Source organism: Pleurodeles waltl, chromosome 3_1 (assembly GCF_031143425.1).
Source record: "Pleurodeles waltl isolate 20211129_DDA chromosome 3_1, aPleWal1.hap1.20221129, whole genome shotgun sequence".
In the NCBI taxonomy this organism is placed as follows: domain Eukaryota; kingdom Metazoa; phylum Chordata; class Amphibia; order Caudata; family Salamandridae; genus Pleurodeles; species Pleurodeles waltl.
The window spans coordinates 1,999,722,340-1,999,735,459 of record NC_090440.1 but is presented as its reverse complement, the minus strand read 5'-3'; the positions used below and the strand labels follow the sequence as shown (position 1 = coordinate 1,999,735,459).

The 13,120-nt window shown below is 44.8% G+C and overlaps 1 protein-coding gene across 1 annotated transcript in view; it reads right to left on the bottom strand.

The window, feature by feature from the left end:
* The window catches only part of MED13 (mediator complex subunit 13), an 865,231-nt gene that overhangs the window by 483,456 nt on the left and 368,655 nt on the right, over nt 1-13,120 (bottom strand). Inside the window, exon 16 of the mRNA XM_069226440.1 lies at nt 1,600-2,531. Within this exon, the coding sequence (XP_069082541.1) occupies nt 1,600-2,531 (932 nt within the window). The remainder of the gene's footprint in view (nt 1-1,599; nt 2,532-13,120) is intronic.

Below are 13,120 nucleotides of genomic sequence, written 5' to 3'. Positions count from 1 at the left end.
AACACAGGGTATTGTGTTTTTTCCATTGGGGCTGCACACAAGGCATTCAATCAACTAAATATCTACCTTGTAATCGTAAAACTGTCTGTCGGGAAGGTTTCAGTGCTTGTTCAGTAAGCAAAAAGCAACAATCTGTATTAAGTTGCGTATCATGAGCTTGTTGGGTCATAATTACGGTGAAAGTTAAAGCCAAGAAAAAAAACTGAAAAAGTATAGGTAAAGCTTGTATTTGCATTGTTGAGTTTGGAGAGGATTCACGGTTCACAAGTGATTAAGTCTTGCCCCCACCCCATTTATACCACGCTATTGGTGCAATACCATAAATAACTTAAGACAACCAGAAAACCAGAAAGGAATTAAATATCCGCACAGATTAAATCACAATAGGCTTTGAAAGTATGTTCCTACGTTTATCTCAAGGACTGCATCTGTGAGGCATTAAGCTGTTTTTTTCTTAAGTTAGGAACGTTCTGATACTCGCACGGCACTATTAAATGTGTGAATTTGTGCTTTATTTTACTTATCTAAAATAATGTATTAGGGAATTACATTGCACACCTGTAAATAACGTTCAAGTCACCGCATTTTTCGATAGTTTTTTTTTTTTGAAAAGCCGATCAACCAAAGCCTCGATCCAAAGGGTTGAATGTAGCAAGGTAAAATCGTAGTGACCAGGGCTTGCATATATAACAAGAGTTGTTTCCGTGTATAGTCAGTCATTTAGCCCTGCGTACAGTCACTTCAACATTCAATCTTTGTACTGCAGAAGTAAATGTGTAGGGATTTTTTTTCTTTTGTTTTTTTTGTTTAAGAGTAGCTGATCCATTTAAAATGTTATTGGACCATATTTATTATCCTTGTATAGCCACAAGAATATTATATAATTATCAGCCAGATGATAGGACTCTGTTAAACACAATTTTTGTGAAAACTACTGAATGGATTTATACCAAATAAACAAGCACAATACCAGAGTAAAACTTTAACTTTGTACCAAACTTGGAGAAATTTCCATTCAACTGTTTCTGCATTGAAGAGCAAACACTTTCTATGGGAAATTATACTTTAGCGACTCACCGTTCACTTGTTCTTGGCCCTAGCTTGACAGATCTGCACAAAACCTACCATCTAAGAACCAGAATAGATCACCATTTTTTGAAACTACATAAATATATATGAACACAGACATCAAGAGAGATGATGAACTATCTATAGTGATGTAGTTGTATAATTTTACTGCAATTAGTGTATTGGCTTTTAAGTGGTCTGAGAATACAGTTTTGTATGTTTTAGTAATTTTTCAAGCATATCATACAGAATGAATTTATATGAAATGTGCACAAACAATTTGTATTTACAATTTTAAAATTGTTTTCCTTGCCTTTTTGTCTCCATTTCAACCTTAAAAAAGCTACATTTGTGCATTACATGTTGATTGGACTTGGAATATCGAAGCAAGATCATTAAAGGGAGAGCCTAACTTGGATGACTGGAAAAGTCTACAAAGACACTTGTCTAACTTCAACATGGAGGACCACTGAAATGCCTGAAAGGCTTATGCATTATTGACAAATACTACAAACAAAATTAAACACTTACCATTTCTTTTAGACCAATGATGCAGGCAGGTACTTTTCACAAGTGCTTCATCAACTTTGCCTCCAGACATGTTGTCCATAAACTGGCGACCATGTTCCAATGCAAGGTAGCAGTCATTACTACAATCCTTCTCCTCCACACGAACAAGACTATTCACAGTACTGCCCTTGGGAAAGGGCTCAAGATCTGCTGCTCCAAACGGAGAAAATAAATTAGTGCACTGGTCCTGTAGCAGCAAGATTAACTCATCTGGAAGTCTTGCGGGATCTTTTAACCCTCCACAGCCATGATCAACTACAGCTGCACGAAGGGCATCAAAGCGTTTCTCTGCTTCCTTTCCAAAATCTGTATTTCGTCCTATGATCTCCAACTCGTCCTCTAGGAACAGGCCAGAACTGTTACCAAATTTTCTATTCATTACTGCACTAAAGCCACACGTGCACCTGTACTGAACTTCTTGTGTTGGATCTGGAATGTAAACACCAACGTCTGCACCCTTGATGTTCATATTGCAGACACAGATGCAACAACTGTCAAAATTGCAGTCTTTGAATAGATTCATTACAGATTCCGAAAGAATAAGGTTAACGTATAGACTGTGAGCTTCAGGGATTGAGGGAACAGTTGCGGGTTCTACAGAATTGAGCGGTCTGCAAGTTGATGGTGTTGACGCTGGAGAATACAAATCTGAATTCTCATATTTCACAGATCCCTGAGCACTTGCTGGCCCACCAGCTCCCCGTGGGGTGCGAGGTGTCCTTGGAGTCCGAGGTGTAGGAGCAGAAAAGCGAGGGGTTGCTGGAGAAGGAGTAATGCCTGGTCCCCCATTGCTGGGAGGTGCACTGTTAGACATTCCAAAGGGAGTATGGGTTTGAGGAGTGTAGGTCTGAACATACTCCTGATCAAGAGCACTTCCAACGCTAGGAATGTTCCTGAAAAGGAGAGGTTATCAAAAGACATTAAGCAAGTTTTAATACACAAGATCAATTCAAAGAAATATCTCTGAGAAAACTAAACATCTTTAAGAACACACACACAAGAAATAAGTCATATACATGTAAGTGCAGCAGCAGTTCCCCGCAGTTTGTATCTTGTGTATTCATATGTCTGCATCATTTCCAGTAGTCTAGGTACAAACCTGTGCTTACATACACCAGCAGTGCAGAAAATCAAGAAGTCATAGAAACAAGATTAAAAACATCCTAGGAGCCTATCCACCTTACTGGATATAACGCAAGATCAAGCCAAAGAGGTAGAGGTGATTTGCACGCCACTTTCCCCAGAGGTCAACACGGTTCAGATCTCTACAGCATGTCTTCTGTGCAAGTAGCCTCCATAGGGCTCAGTTCATTTCTACACCTTTAATTTTCACAGAAAACGTTAGTTTTTTTGCTTTTCTGGCTACTTCGAACTCTTTGGCAACACCTGCTCTGAAATGGTCTGACTCTTGTGATTTGAATTTCTCAACTACAAAGCTTTAATCGTACCATGGCTTAAACACAAAAAGCCCTCTTCAGACACTGTGGGGCTTGCTGCAAAAGACAACTTCATTTAGGTGATCTGCACAATGAGTGAATTTAATGCTTATTTCCAGACAAAAAAAAGCAAGAAAGTTAGATTTGCTACACATTTTAAACTACTTTACACAGGTTTAAAAGGAAGCACCTTCAAGCGAAGGAATACTCACTGCCTTCAGAAGTATCCACTACCAAAGAGGCACAAAAAAGATTAGTCCAGCTCAGGCACGAGGAACACTCCTTTAAAAGCCTCAACAATGGACAATTGAGTGCAAGGTAACCATCTTAGAAGGTACCCAAAAAGCCAAAGCATGAAAAGCGCTTAGAGACAAGATTTTCCTCAGACAGTAACTACAACAGATGTATAAAAAATACACTTTCATACAAGAAGGTATTTTCAAATATCAGTGACAAAGAAAGTGTACTTATGGACTTCGCTTTTGTCACCAAAATCAAATAAATCCTTTATACGTAGTAGTATGCAACACCAACTATAAAAATCAACATCCATCACTGTTGATGAAGTAAGGTCAACATAAGCCTCATTGTAGTTTAATGTGACCTCAGCAGTTTTGTGGACATTTTCATAGTCCAGGGCCTCATCAACCATTATTCAATTGAGGAAAATATTGCCAGCATCACCAGTGTCGAAGTACCCTTTGGGTATATAGTTGTGTTTATTGCTGTCTCAAATGTTACCAAAGTGTCAGCACGACCACTCTCTAAACCACTTGAGTAAGTTGCATATTCACATCCGGTCTTGCCAAAATCTCCCCATGTTTAAAAAAATAAATAAAAATAACTCGAAGATCTGGCTTTTCTAAAAGGTAGCTGCTGCCCCTCAGCTTTTGGGGGGGTTTTAGCCTGTAGCTCCAAAATATTCCATGGGAGTGAGTTCTGCTTAATAAAGGTTAATAACATAATGAGCCTCTGAAACACAAAGCTGCGAGAGAGAATGAGAATTCCGCTGCAGAGGGTCCTTTCAGACCACCACACTGTCCAGCTGATTTGAGTGTAAAATGCTAATGACAGCAACCATGATACAGCCACTATTCACTGAGATTCAGCCTCCTAGCATGAGGGTCGTGGGTATGGATACCACCATCCCCATTTTGAAAAGTGTAGGAAGCTGGCTCTGTATATACTACACCCAAGTAAGGTATAGTGTGCACAAAGTCCATTGGGTCCCCAGAGGCTTTACAGAGGCTAAAGTATATAATACTAATGCTCTCTTTTATGGTAGTATGTTCGAGCAGTTAGGCTTACCCGAGGGTAGTGCTATGCATTTGCTGTACACAGTCAAGAAATAAGGCGCATACTCAATGAGTAACTCCAGGTCAATGTTTATGTATAAAAAATTATAATTTGTTACTTTATTCGTAGAACCTAAAGCATCTTTGTCGCAGGTAATGAAAATGTCACTTACCCAGTGTACATCTGTTCGTGGCATCAGTCGATGTAGATTCGCATGTTTTGCATAGCTCGCCATCTGGTGTTGGGCCGGAGTGTTACAAGTTGTTTTTCTTCGAAGAAGTCTTTCGAGTCACGGGACCGAGTGACTCCTCCTTTTGTCTCCATTGCGCATGGGCGTCGACTCCATCTTCGATTGTTTTTCCCCCGCAGAGGGTGAGGTAGGAGTTGAATTGTAGTAATAGTGCCCATGCAATGGAGTGACTAAGTATGTACCTATTTAAGGTTGAGATGATACATATACAAATAGTTGAAGGTAACTTCCAAACTGCTACAGGCTCCCGGGGAGGCGGGTGGGCACATGCGAATCTACAGCGACTGATGCCACGAACAGATGTACACTGGGTAAGTGACATTTTCAGTTCGATGGCATCTGTCGCTGTAGATACGCATGTTTTGCATAGACTAGTAAGCAGTTATCTCCCCAAAAGCAGTGGCTCAGCCTGTAGGAGTGGAAGTAGTTTGAAATAATGTTCTTAATACGGCTTGACCTACTGTGGCTTGTTGTGCGGATAACACGTCTACACAGTAGTGCTTGGTGAATGTGTGAGGTGTAGACCATGCGGCTGCCTTACATATTTCTTGCATTGGGATGTTTCCTAGAAAGGCCATGGTAGCACCTTTCTTTCTGGTTGAGTGTGCCCTTGGTGTAATGGGCAGCTGTCGTTTAGCTTTAAGGTAGCAGATTTGGATGCATTTAACTATCCATCTGGCTATACCTTGTTTTGATATTGGGTTTCCTGCATGAGGTTTTTGAAATGCAATAAATAGTTGTTTAGTCTTTCTGATGTTCTTTGTTCTGTCAATGTAATACATTAATGCTCTTTTGACATCTAATGTATGTAGTGCCCTTTCAGCTACGGTATCTGGTTGTGGAAAGAACACTGGAAGTTCCACTGTTTGATTTAGATGGAACGGTGAAATAACCTTTGGCAAAAATTTAGGATTAGTCCTTAGGACGACCTTATTCTTGTGTAGTTGTATAAAAGGTTCTTGTATTGTAAACGCCTGAATCTCGCTTACTCTTCTTAGGGAAGTAATGGCGATGAGAAATGCAACCTTCCAGGTTAGGAACTGTATTTCGCAGGAGTGCATGGGTTCAAAAGGTGGACCCATAAGTCTAGTTAGGACAACATTTAGGTTCCATGAAGGAACAGGTGGTGTTCTTGGTGGTATAATTCTCCTAAGGCCCTCCATGAATGCTTTAATGACTGGTATCTTATATAGGGAAGTTGAATAGGTAGTCTGCAGGTATGCAGATATTGCTGCAAGGTGTATTTTAATGGAAGAGAAAGCCAGGTTAGATTTTTGTAAGTGAAGCAAGTAACCCACTACATGTTCTGGAGTTGTGTGTAATGGTTGTATTTGATTAATATGGCAGTAGCAAACAAACCTCTTCCATTTACTTGCATAGCAGTGCCTGGTGGACGGCCTTCTGGCTTGCTTTAGGACTTCCATACATTCTTGGGTAAGTTGTAAGTGCCCGAATTCTAGGATTTCAGGAGCCAGATTGCTAGATTCAGCGATGCTGGATCTGGGTGTCTGATCTTTTGGTTGTGTTGTGTCAACAGATCTGGCCTGTTGGGCAATTTGATGTAGGGTACTACTGATAGGTCTAGCAGCGTTGTGTACCAGGGTTGCCTTGCCCAAGTTGGTGCTATTAATATGAGTTTGAGTTTGTTTTCACTGAGTTTGTTTACCAGGTAAGGAAGGAGAGGGAGAGGAGGAAAAGCGTAAGCAAATATCCCTGACCAGTTTATACATAGGGCATTGCCTTGGGACTGTTTGTGTGGGTATCTGGATACGAAGTTTTGGCATTTTGCGTTCTCCTTCGTCGCAAACAAGTCTATTTGAGGTGTTCCCCAGAGTTTGAAATAGGTGTTCAGAATTTGGGGGTGAATTTCCCATTCGTGGACCTGTTGGTGATCTCGAGAGAGATTGTCTGCGAGTTGATTTTGGATCCCTGGTATAAATTGTGCTATTAGGCGAATTTGGTTGTGAATTGCCCAACGCCAAATTTTTGGTGCTAGCAGGCTTAACTGCGTGGAGTGCGTCCCCCCTTGCTTGTTTAGATAATACATTGTTGTCAAGTTGTCTGTCTTGACGAGAATGTATTTGTGAACTATTATTGGTTGGAAAGCTTTTAGTGCTTGAAAAACTGCTAGAAGTTCTAGGTGATTTATATGCAGTTTTGTTTGATGTACGTTCCATTGTGTAGGAAGTTGGCTCTGTATGTGCTATTTCAAAGTAAGGAATAGCATGCACAGAGTCCAAGGGTTCCCCTTAGAGGTAAAATAGTGGTAAAAATAGATAATACTAATGCTCTATTTTGTGGTAGTGTGGTCGAGCAGTAGGCTTATCCAAGGAGTAGTGTTAAGCATTTGTTGTACATACACATAGACAAAAAGGGTATTGCAGGTAAGTACATTAGGAACTTTGAATAATTTCAATTGCATGTATACTTTTCAAGTTATTGACAAATAGCTATTTCAAAAGTGGACACAGTGCAATTTACACAGTTCCTGGGGGAGGTAAGTTTTTGTTAGTTTTACCAGGTAAGTAAGACACTTACAGGGTTCAGTTCTTGGTCCAAGGTAGCCCACCGTTGGGGGTTCAGAGCAACCCCAAAGTCACCACACCAGCAGCTCAGGGCCGGTCAGGTGCAGAGTTCAAAGTGGTGCCCAAAACGCATAGGCTAGAATGGAGAGAAGGGGGTGCCCCGGTTCCGGTCTGCTTGCAGGTAAGTACCCGCGTCTTCGGAGGGCAGACCAGGGAGGTTTTGTAGGGCACCGGGGGGGACACAAGCCCACACAGAAATTTCACCCTCAGCAGCGCGGGGGCGGCCGGGTGCAGTGTAGAAACAAGCGTCGGGTTTTCAATGTTAGTCTATGAGAGATCAACGGATCTCTTCAGCGCTGCAGGCAGGCAAGGGGGGGCTTCCTCGGGGAAACCTCCACTTGGGCAAGGGAGAGGGACTCCTGGGGGTCACTTCTGCAGTGAAAGTCCGGTCCTTCAGGTCCTGGGGGCTGCGGGTGCAGGGTCTTTTCCAGGCGTCGGGACTTAGGTTTCAGAGAGTCGCGGTCAGGGGAAGCCTCGGGATTCCCTCTGCAGTCGGCGCTGTGGGGGCTCAGGGGGGACAGGTTTTGGTACTCACAGTCGTAGAGTAGTCCGGGGGTCCTCCCTGAGGTGTTGGTTCTCCACCAGCCGAGTCGGGGTCGCCGGGTGCAGTGTTGCAAGTCTCACGCTTCTTGCGGGGAGTTGCAGGGTTCTTTAAAGCTGCTTCTTGAAACAAAGTTGCAGTCTTTTTGGAGCAGGTCCGCTGTCCTCTGGAGTTTCTTGTCGTCGTCGAAGCCGGGCAGTCATCAGAGGATTCAGAGGTCGCTGGTCCCTTTGGAAGGCGTCGCTGGAGCAGAGTTCTTTGGAAGGCAGGAGACAGGCCGGTGAGTTTCTGGAGCCAAGGCAGTTGTTGTCTTCTGGTCTTCCTCTGCAGGGGTTTTCAGCTAGGCAGTCCTTCTTGTTGTTGCAGGAATCTAATTTTCTAGGGTTCAGGGTAGCCCTTAAATACTACATTTAAGGGCGTGTTTAGGTCTGGGGGGTTAGTAGCCAATGGCTACTAGCCCTGAGGGTGGGTACACCCTCTTTGTGCCTCCTCCCAAGGGGAGGGGGTCACAATCCTAACCCTATTGGGGGAATCCTCCATCTGCAAGATGGAGGATTTCTAAAAGTTAGAGTCACCTCAGCTCAGGACACCTTAGGGGCTGTCCTGACTGGTCAGTGACTCCTCCTTGTTATTCTCATTATTTTCTCCGGCCTTGCCGCCAAAAGTGGGGGCCGGGGCCGGAGGGGGCGGGCAACTCCACTAGCTGGAGTGTCCTGCGGTGCTGTGACAAAGGGGTGAGCCTTTGAGGCTCACCGCCAGGTGTTACAGCTCCTGCCTGGGGGAGGTGTTAGCATCTCCACCCAGTGCAGGCTTTGTTACTGGCCTCAGAGTGACAAAGGCACTCTCCCCATGGGGCCAGCAACATGTCTCTAGTGTGGCAGGCTGCTGGAACTAGTCAGCCTACACAGATAGTCGGTTAAGTTTCAGGGGGCACCTCTAAGGTGCCCTCTGGGGTGTATTTTGCAATAAAATGTACACTGGCATCAGTGTGCATTTATTGTGCTGAGAAGTTTGATACCAAACTTCCCAGTTTTCAGTGTAGCCATTATGGTGCTGTGGAGTTCGTGTTTGACAGACTCCCAGACCATATACTCTTATGGCTACCCTGCACTTACAATGTCTAAGGTTTTGTTTAGACACTGTAGGGGTACCATGCTCATGCACTGGTACCCTCACCTATGGTATAGTGCACCCTGCCTTAGGGCTGTAAGGCCTGCTAGAGGGGTGTCTTACCTATACTGCATAGGCAGTGAGAGGCTGGCATGGCACCCTGAGGGGAGTGCCATGTCGACTTACTCGTTTTGTCCTCACTAGCACACACAAGCTGGCAAGCAGTGTGTCTGTGCTGAGTGAGAGGTCTCGAGGGTGGCATAAGACATGCTGCAGCAATTTGAGACCTTCCTTGGCATCAGGGCCCTTGGTACTAGAAGTACCAGTTACAAGGGACTTATCTGGATGCCAGGGTCTGCCAATTGTGGATACAAAAGTACAGGTTAGGGAAAGAACACTGGTGCTGGGGCCTGGTTAGCAGGCCTCAGCACACTTTCAATTGTAAACATAGCATCAGCAAAGGCAAAAAGTCAGGGGGCAACCATGCCAAGGAGGCATTTCCTTACACATTGTCCTTGTATGCTGTGTTGATCGAGGTGTGCTCCCCACCCTGTCATGGAAGCATCTGTTGTTATTACGTATTGTGGCACTGGGTCTTGCAAAGACCGCCCTTTGTTTAAATTTATGTTGTTCCACCACAGAAGCGAGAGGTAAGTTTGGCGGTCTATTAACACCAGATTTAGATGATGACCCTGTGCTTGAGACCACTGTGATGCTAGGCACTGTTGTAAGGGCCTCATGTGCAGTCTTGCGTTTGGGACAATGGCTATGCATGAAGACATCATGCCTAGGAGTTGTAATATCTTTGCTTGTATCTTTTGTGTTGGATACATGCGTTGTATGATGGTGTTGAAATTTTGAATTCTTTGGGGACTTGGAGTGGCTACTCCTTTTGTTGTGTCTATTATGGCTCCTAGGTATTGTTGTACCTTGCACGGCAGAATGTTGGATTTCGTGAAGTTGACGGTGAACCCTAGTTTGAAGAGGGTTTGTATGATCTGATTTGTGTGATTTGAGCACTCTATTAATGAATGGGCCTTGATTAGCCAGTCGTCTAGATATGGGAACACATGTATTTGCTGCCTTCTGATGTGTGCAGCGACTACTGCTAGACATTTGGTAAAGACTCTTGGTGCGGTTGTTAATCCGAAAGGCAGTACCTTGAATTGGTAATGTATTCCTTTGAATACAAACCTTAGGTATTTCCTGTGCGATGGGTGTATTGGTATATGGAAATACGCGTCCTTGAGGTCTAAAGTTGTCATGTAGTCGTGTAGTTTTAGCAATGGTAATACTTCTCTTAGTGTGACCATGTGAAAGTGGTCTGATTTGATGAATGTGTTCACTATTCTGAGGTCTAGGATTGGTCTCAGCGTTTTGTCCTTCTTTGGTATCAGAAAGTACAGTGAGTAAACTCCTGTGTTTATTTGTGTGTTTGGCACTAATTCGATTGCATTCCTTTGCAATAGTGCCTGCACTTCTATCTCCAGGAGATTGGAATTATGTTTTGTCAAATTTTGTGCTTTTGGTGGTATGTTTGGAGGGAATTGTAGAAATTCTATGCAATAACCATGTTGGATAATTGCTAGAACCCAAGTGTCTGTAGTGATTTTCTCCCATGCTTTGTAATAATGACTTATTCTTCCCCCCACTGGTGTTGTGTGGAGGGGGTGAGTGACATGTGAGTCACTGCTTAGTAGTAGGGGTTTTGGGGCTTTGAAATTTTCCTCTATTCCTAGGGAATTGCCCTCCTCTATATTGTCCCCGAAAACCTCCTCTGTACTGTCCCTGGTAACTGGACGGTGTTGCTTGTGAGGTGCTGGCTTGTGTGCTCTGACCCCGAAACCCCCCTGTAAAGGGTGTTTTACGGAATGTGCTGTAGTTCCCTCTGCTCTGCGGGGAGTAGAGTGCGCCCATGGCTTTAGCAGTGTCCGTGTCTTTTTTGAGTTTCTCAATCGCTGTGTCCACTTCTGGACCGAACAGTTCTTTTTCGTTAAAAGGCATATTGAGAACTGCTTGCTGAATCTCTGGTTTAAATCCAGACGTTCGGAGCCATGCATGCCTTCTGATAGTTACAGATGTATTAATTGTCCGTGCAGCTGTATCTGCAGCGTCCATGGAGGAGCGGATTTGGTTGTTGGAAATGGTCTGTCCCTCCTCAACCACTTGTTTTGCCCTATTTTGTAGGTCCTTGGGCAGATGGTCAATGAGATGTTGCATCTCATCCCAATGGGCTCTGTCATAGCGCGCAAGTAGTGCCTGGGAGTTAGCGATGCGCCACTGGTTTGCAGCTTGTGCTGCGACTCTTACCAGCTGCATCGAACTTGCGGCTTTCTTTATCTGGGGGTGGTGCATCTCCAGATGTGTGGGAGTTGGCCCTTTTCCTAGCTGCTCCTACAACGACAGAGTCTGGTGGCAGCTGTGTAGTGATGAAAGCCGGGTCTGTAGGAGGCGCCTTATACTTTTTTTCCACTCTTGGTGTGATTGCCCTACTTTTGACCGGCTCCTTAAAGATTTCTTTTGCGTGCCGGAGCATACCAGGGAGCATAGGCAGGCTTTGGTAGGAGCTGTGGGTGGAGGAGAGTGTGTTGAATAAAAAGTCATCCTCGACCTGTTCTGAGTGGAGGCTTACATTGTGAAATTGTGCTGCTCTAGCCACCACTTGAGAATACGCAGTGCTGTCCTCTGGTGGAGATGGCTTCGTAGGGTATGCCTCCGGACTGTTATCTGACACTGGGGCGTCGTATAAGTCCCATGCGTCTTGATCTTGGTTACCCTGGCTCATGGTGGTGTGAGCTGGGGAATGTGACGTTAATCACAGGTGGAGGAGAGGGTGGTGGGGTAACTTTTTTCACCACTTTTGTTTGTGGTGTTTGTTCAGTTTGGAACTCCAATCTTCTCTTTCTTCTAATAGGGGGAAGGGTGCTTATTTTTCCTGTCCCCTGCTGTATGAAAATACGCTTTTGCGTATGGTCTACATCAGTTGAGTGTAGCTCTTCCTCAAACCTATGCTTTTGCATTTGGGAGGTTAGCGAGTGCTCTTCTGTATAAGAGCCTGAAACTGGGTCGGTTGCAGTTTGTTTTGGCACCGAAACCCTGTCTGCATCTTTTTTCAGCTCCGAGGTGACTTTTTTTCTTTTTCGGGGCCGAAACCTCTCGCCGTCGATCTTCTTCGGTGCCGCTGTCTCGGCGTCGAGCCGTGTCTACACCGGTATCTCGGTGTCGATGCTTGTCTCCAGCACTTTCTCGGTCCCGAGAAGGCTGCGTGCCGGTGTCTCGACCAGTGTCGGACGATCTCGGCACTGTTTGGGCCTTTTTCGGTGCCGACGGTCGGTCACCGAATTTATGGGTCGAGCCATGGCCTGGTGGCAGTGGCGTCCCCTGGGCCTTGTAAATCTTCTTCTGAGTGGTTTTCAACGTCTTACTCACGGGTTTGTGTATCGTCGAATCCTTCGGAGTCCGATTCTTGGATCGAAAAGGTTCCCTCCTCTTCTTGTTCCTCGAACTCCCGGTGGGCTGACGGCACGGACGCCATCTGAAGTCTTCTGGCTCGACGGTCTCGGAGTGTTTTTCGGGACCGGAACGCACGACAGGCCTCGCAGGTGTCTTCACTGTGCTCAGGTGACAGACCAAGTGTTGGTCTGTATAGGGGTATTTATTGTGGCATTTGGGACAGAAACGGAACGGGGTCCGTTCCATTGGCGTTCTTCTGCACGCGGTCGGGCCGACCAGGCCCCGACGGGGGGGGTCGAAAAAATTACCCCGAAGGGCACCGGAGCTCTTCGATCTTAGACGCGGTGTTGAATCTAACTACGCCGATCCCGAACGCAACAATACTGACGAAAATCTTCCGAAATTAGCTATCTTTCCGTTCCGAAACTCGGAGCGACAGGAACACGTCCGTACCCGATGGCGGAAAAAAAAAATATAGAAGATGGAGTCGACGCCCATGTGCAATGGAGACAAAAGGAGGAGTCACTCGGTCCCGTGACTCGAAAGACTTCTTCGAAGAAAAACAACTTGTAACACTCCGGCCCAACACCAGATGGCGAGCTATGCAAAACATGCGTATCTACAGCGACAGATGCCATCGAACGTACAGTTTCAAGTATAAAATTCACTTTGGAATTCAGAAGTAAAACGGTTTTCAGGAAAGTAATCCTTTTCAATTCTAAAAGTAGACACTAAGTGCAGTTTTTATAAAAAGGCAATGCAGTCCAGGTTGGGGGAGTACGTACACAGTTTACAGGTAATTAAGCTACTT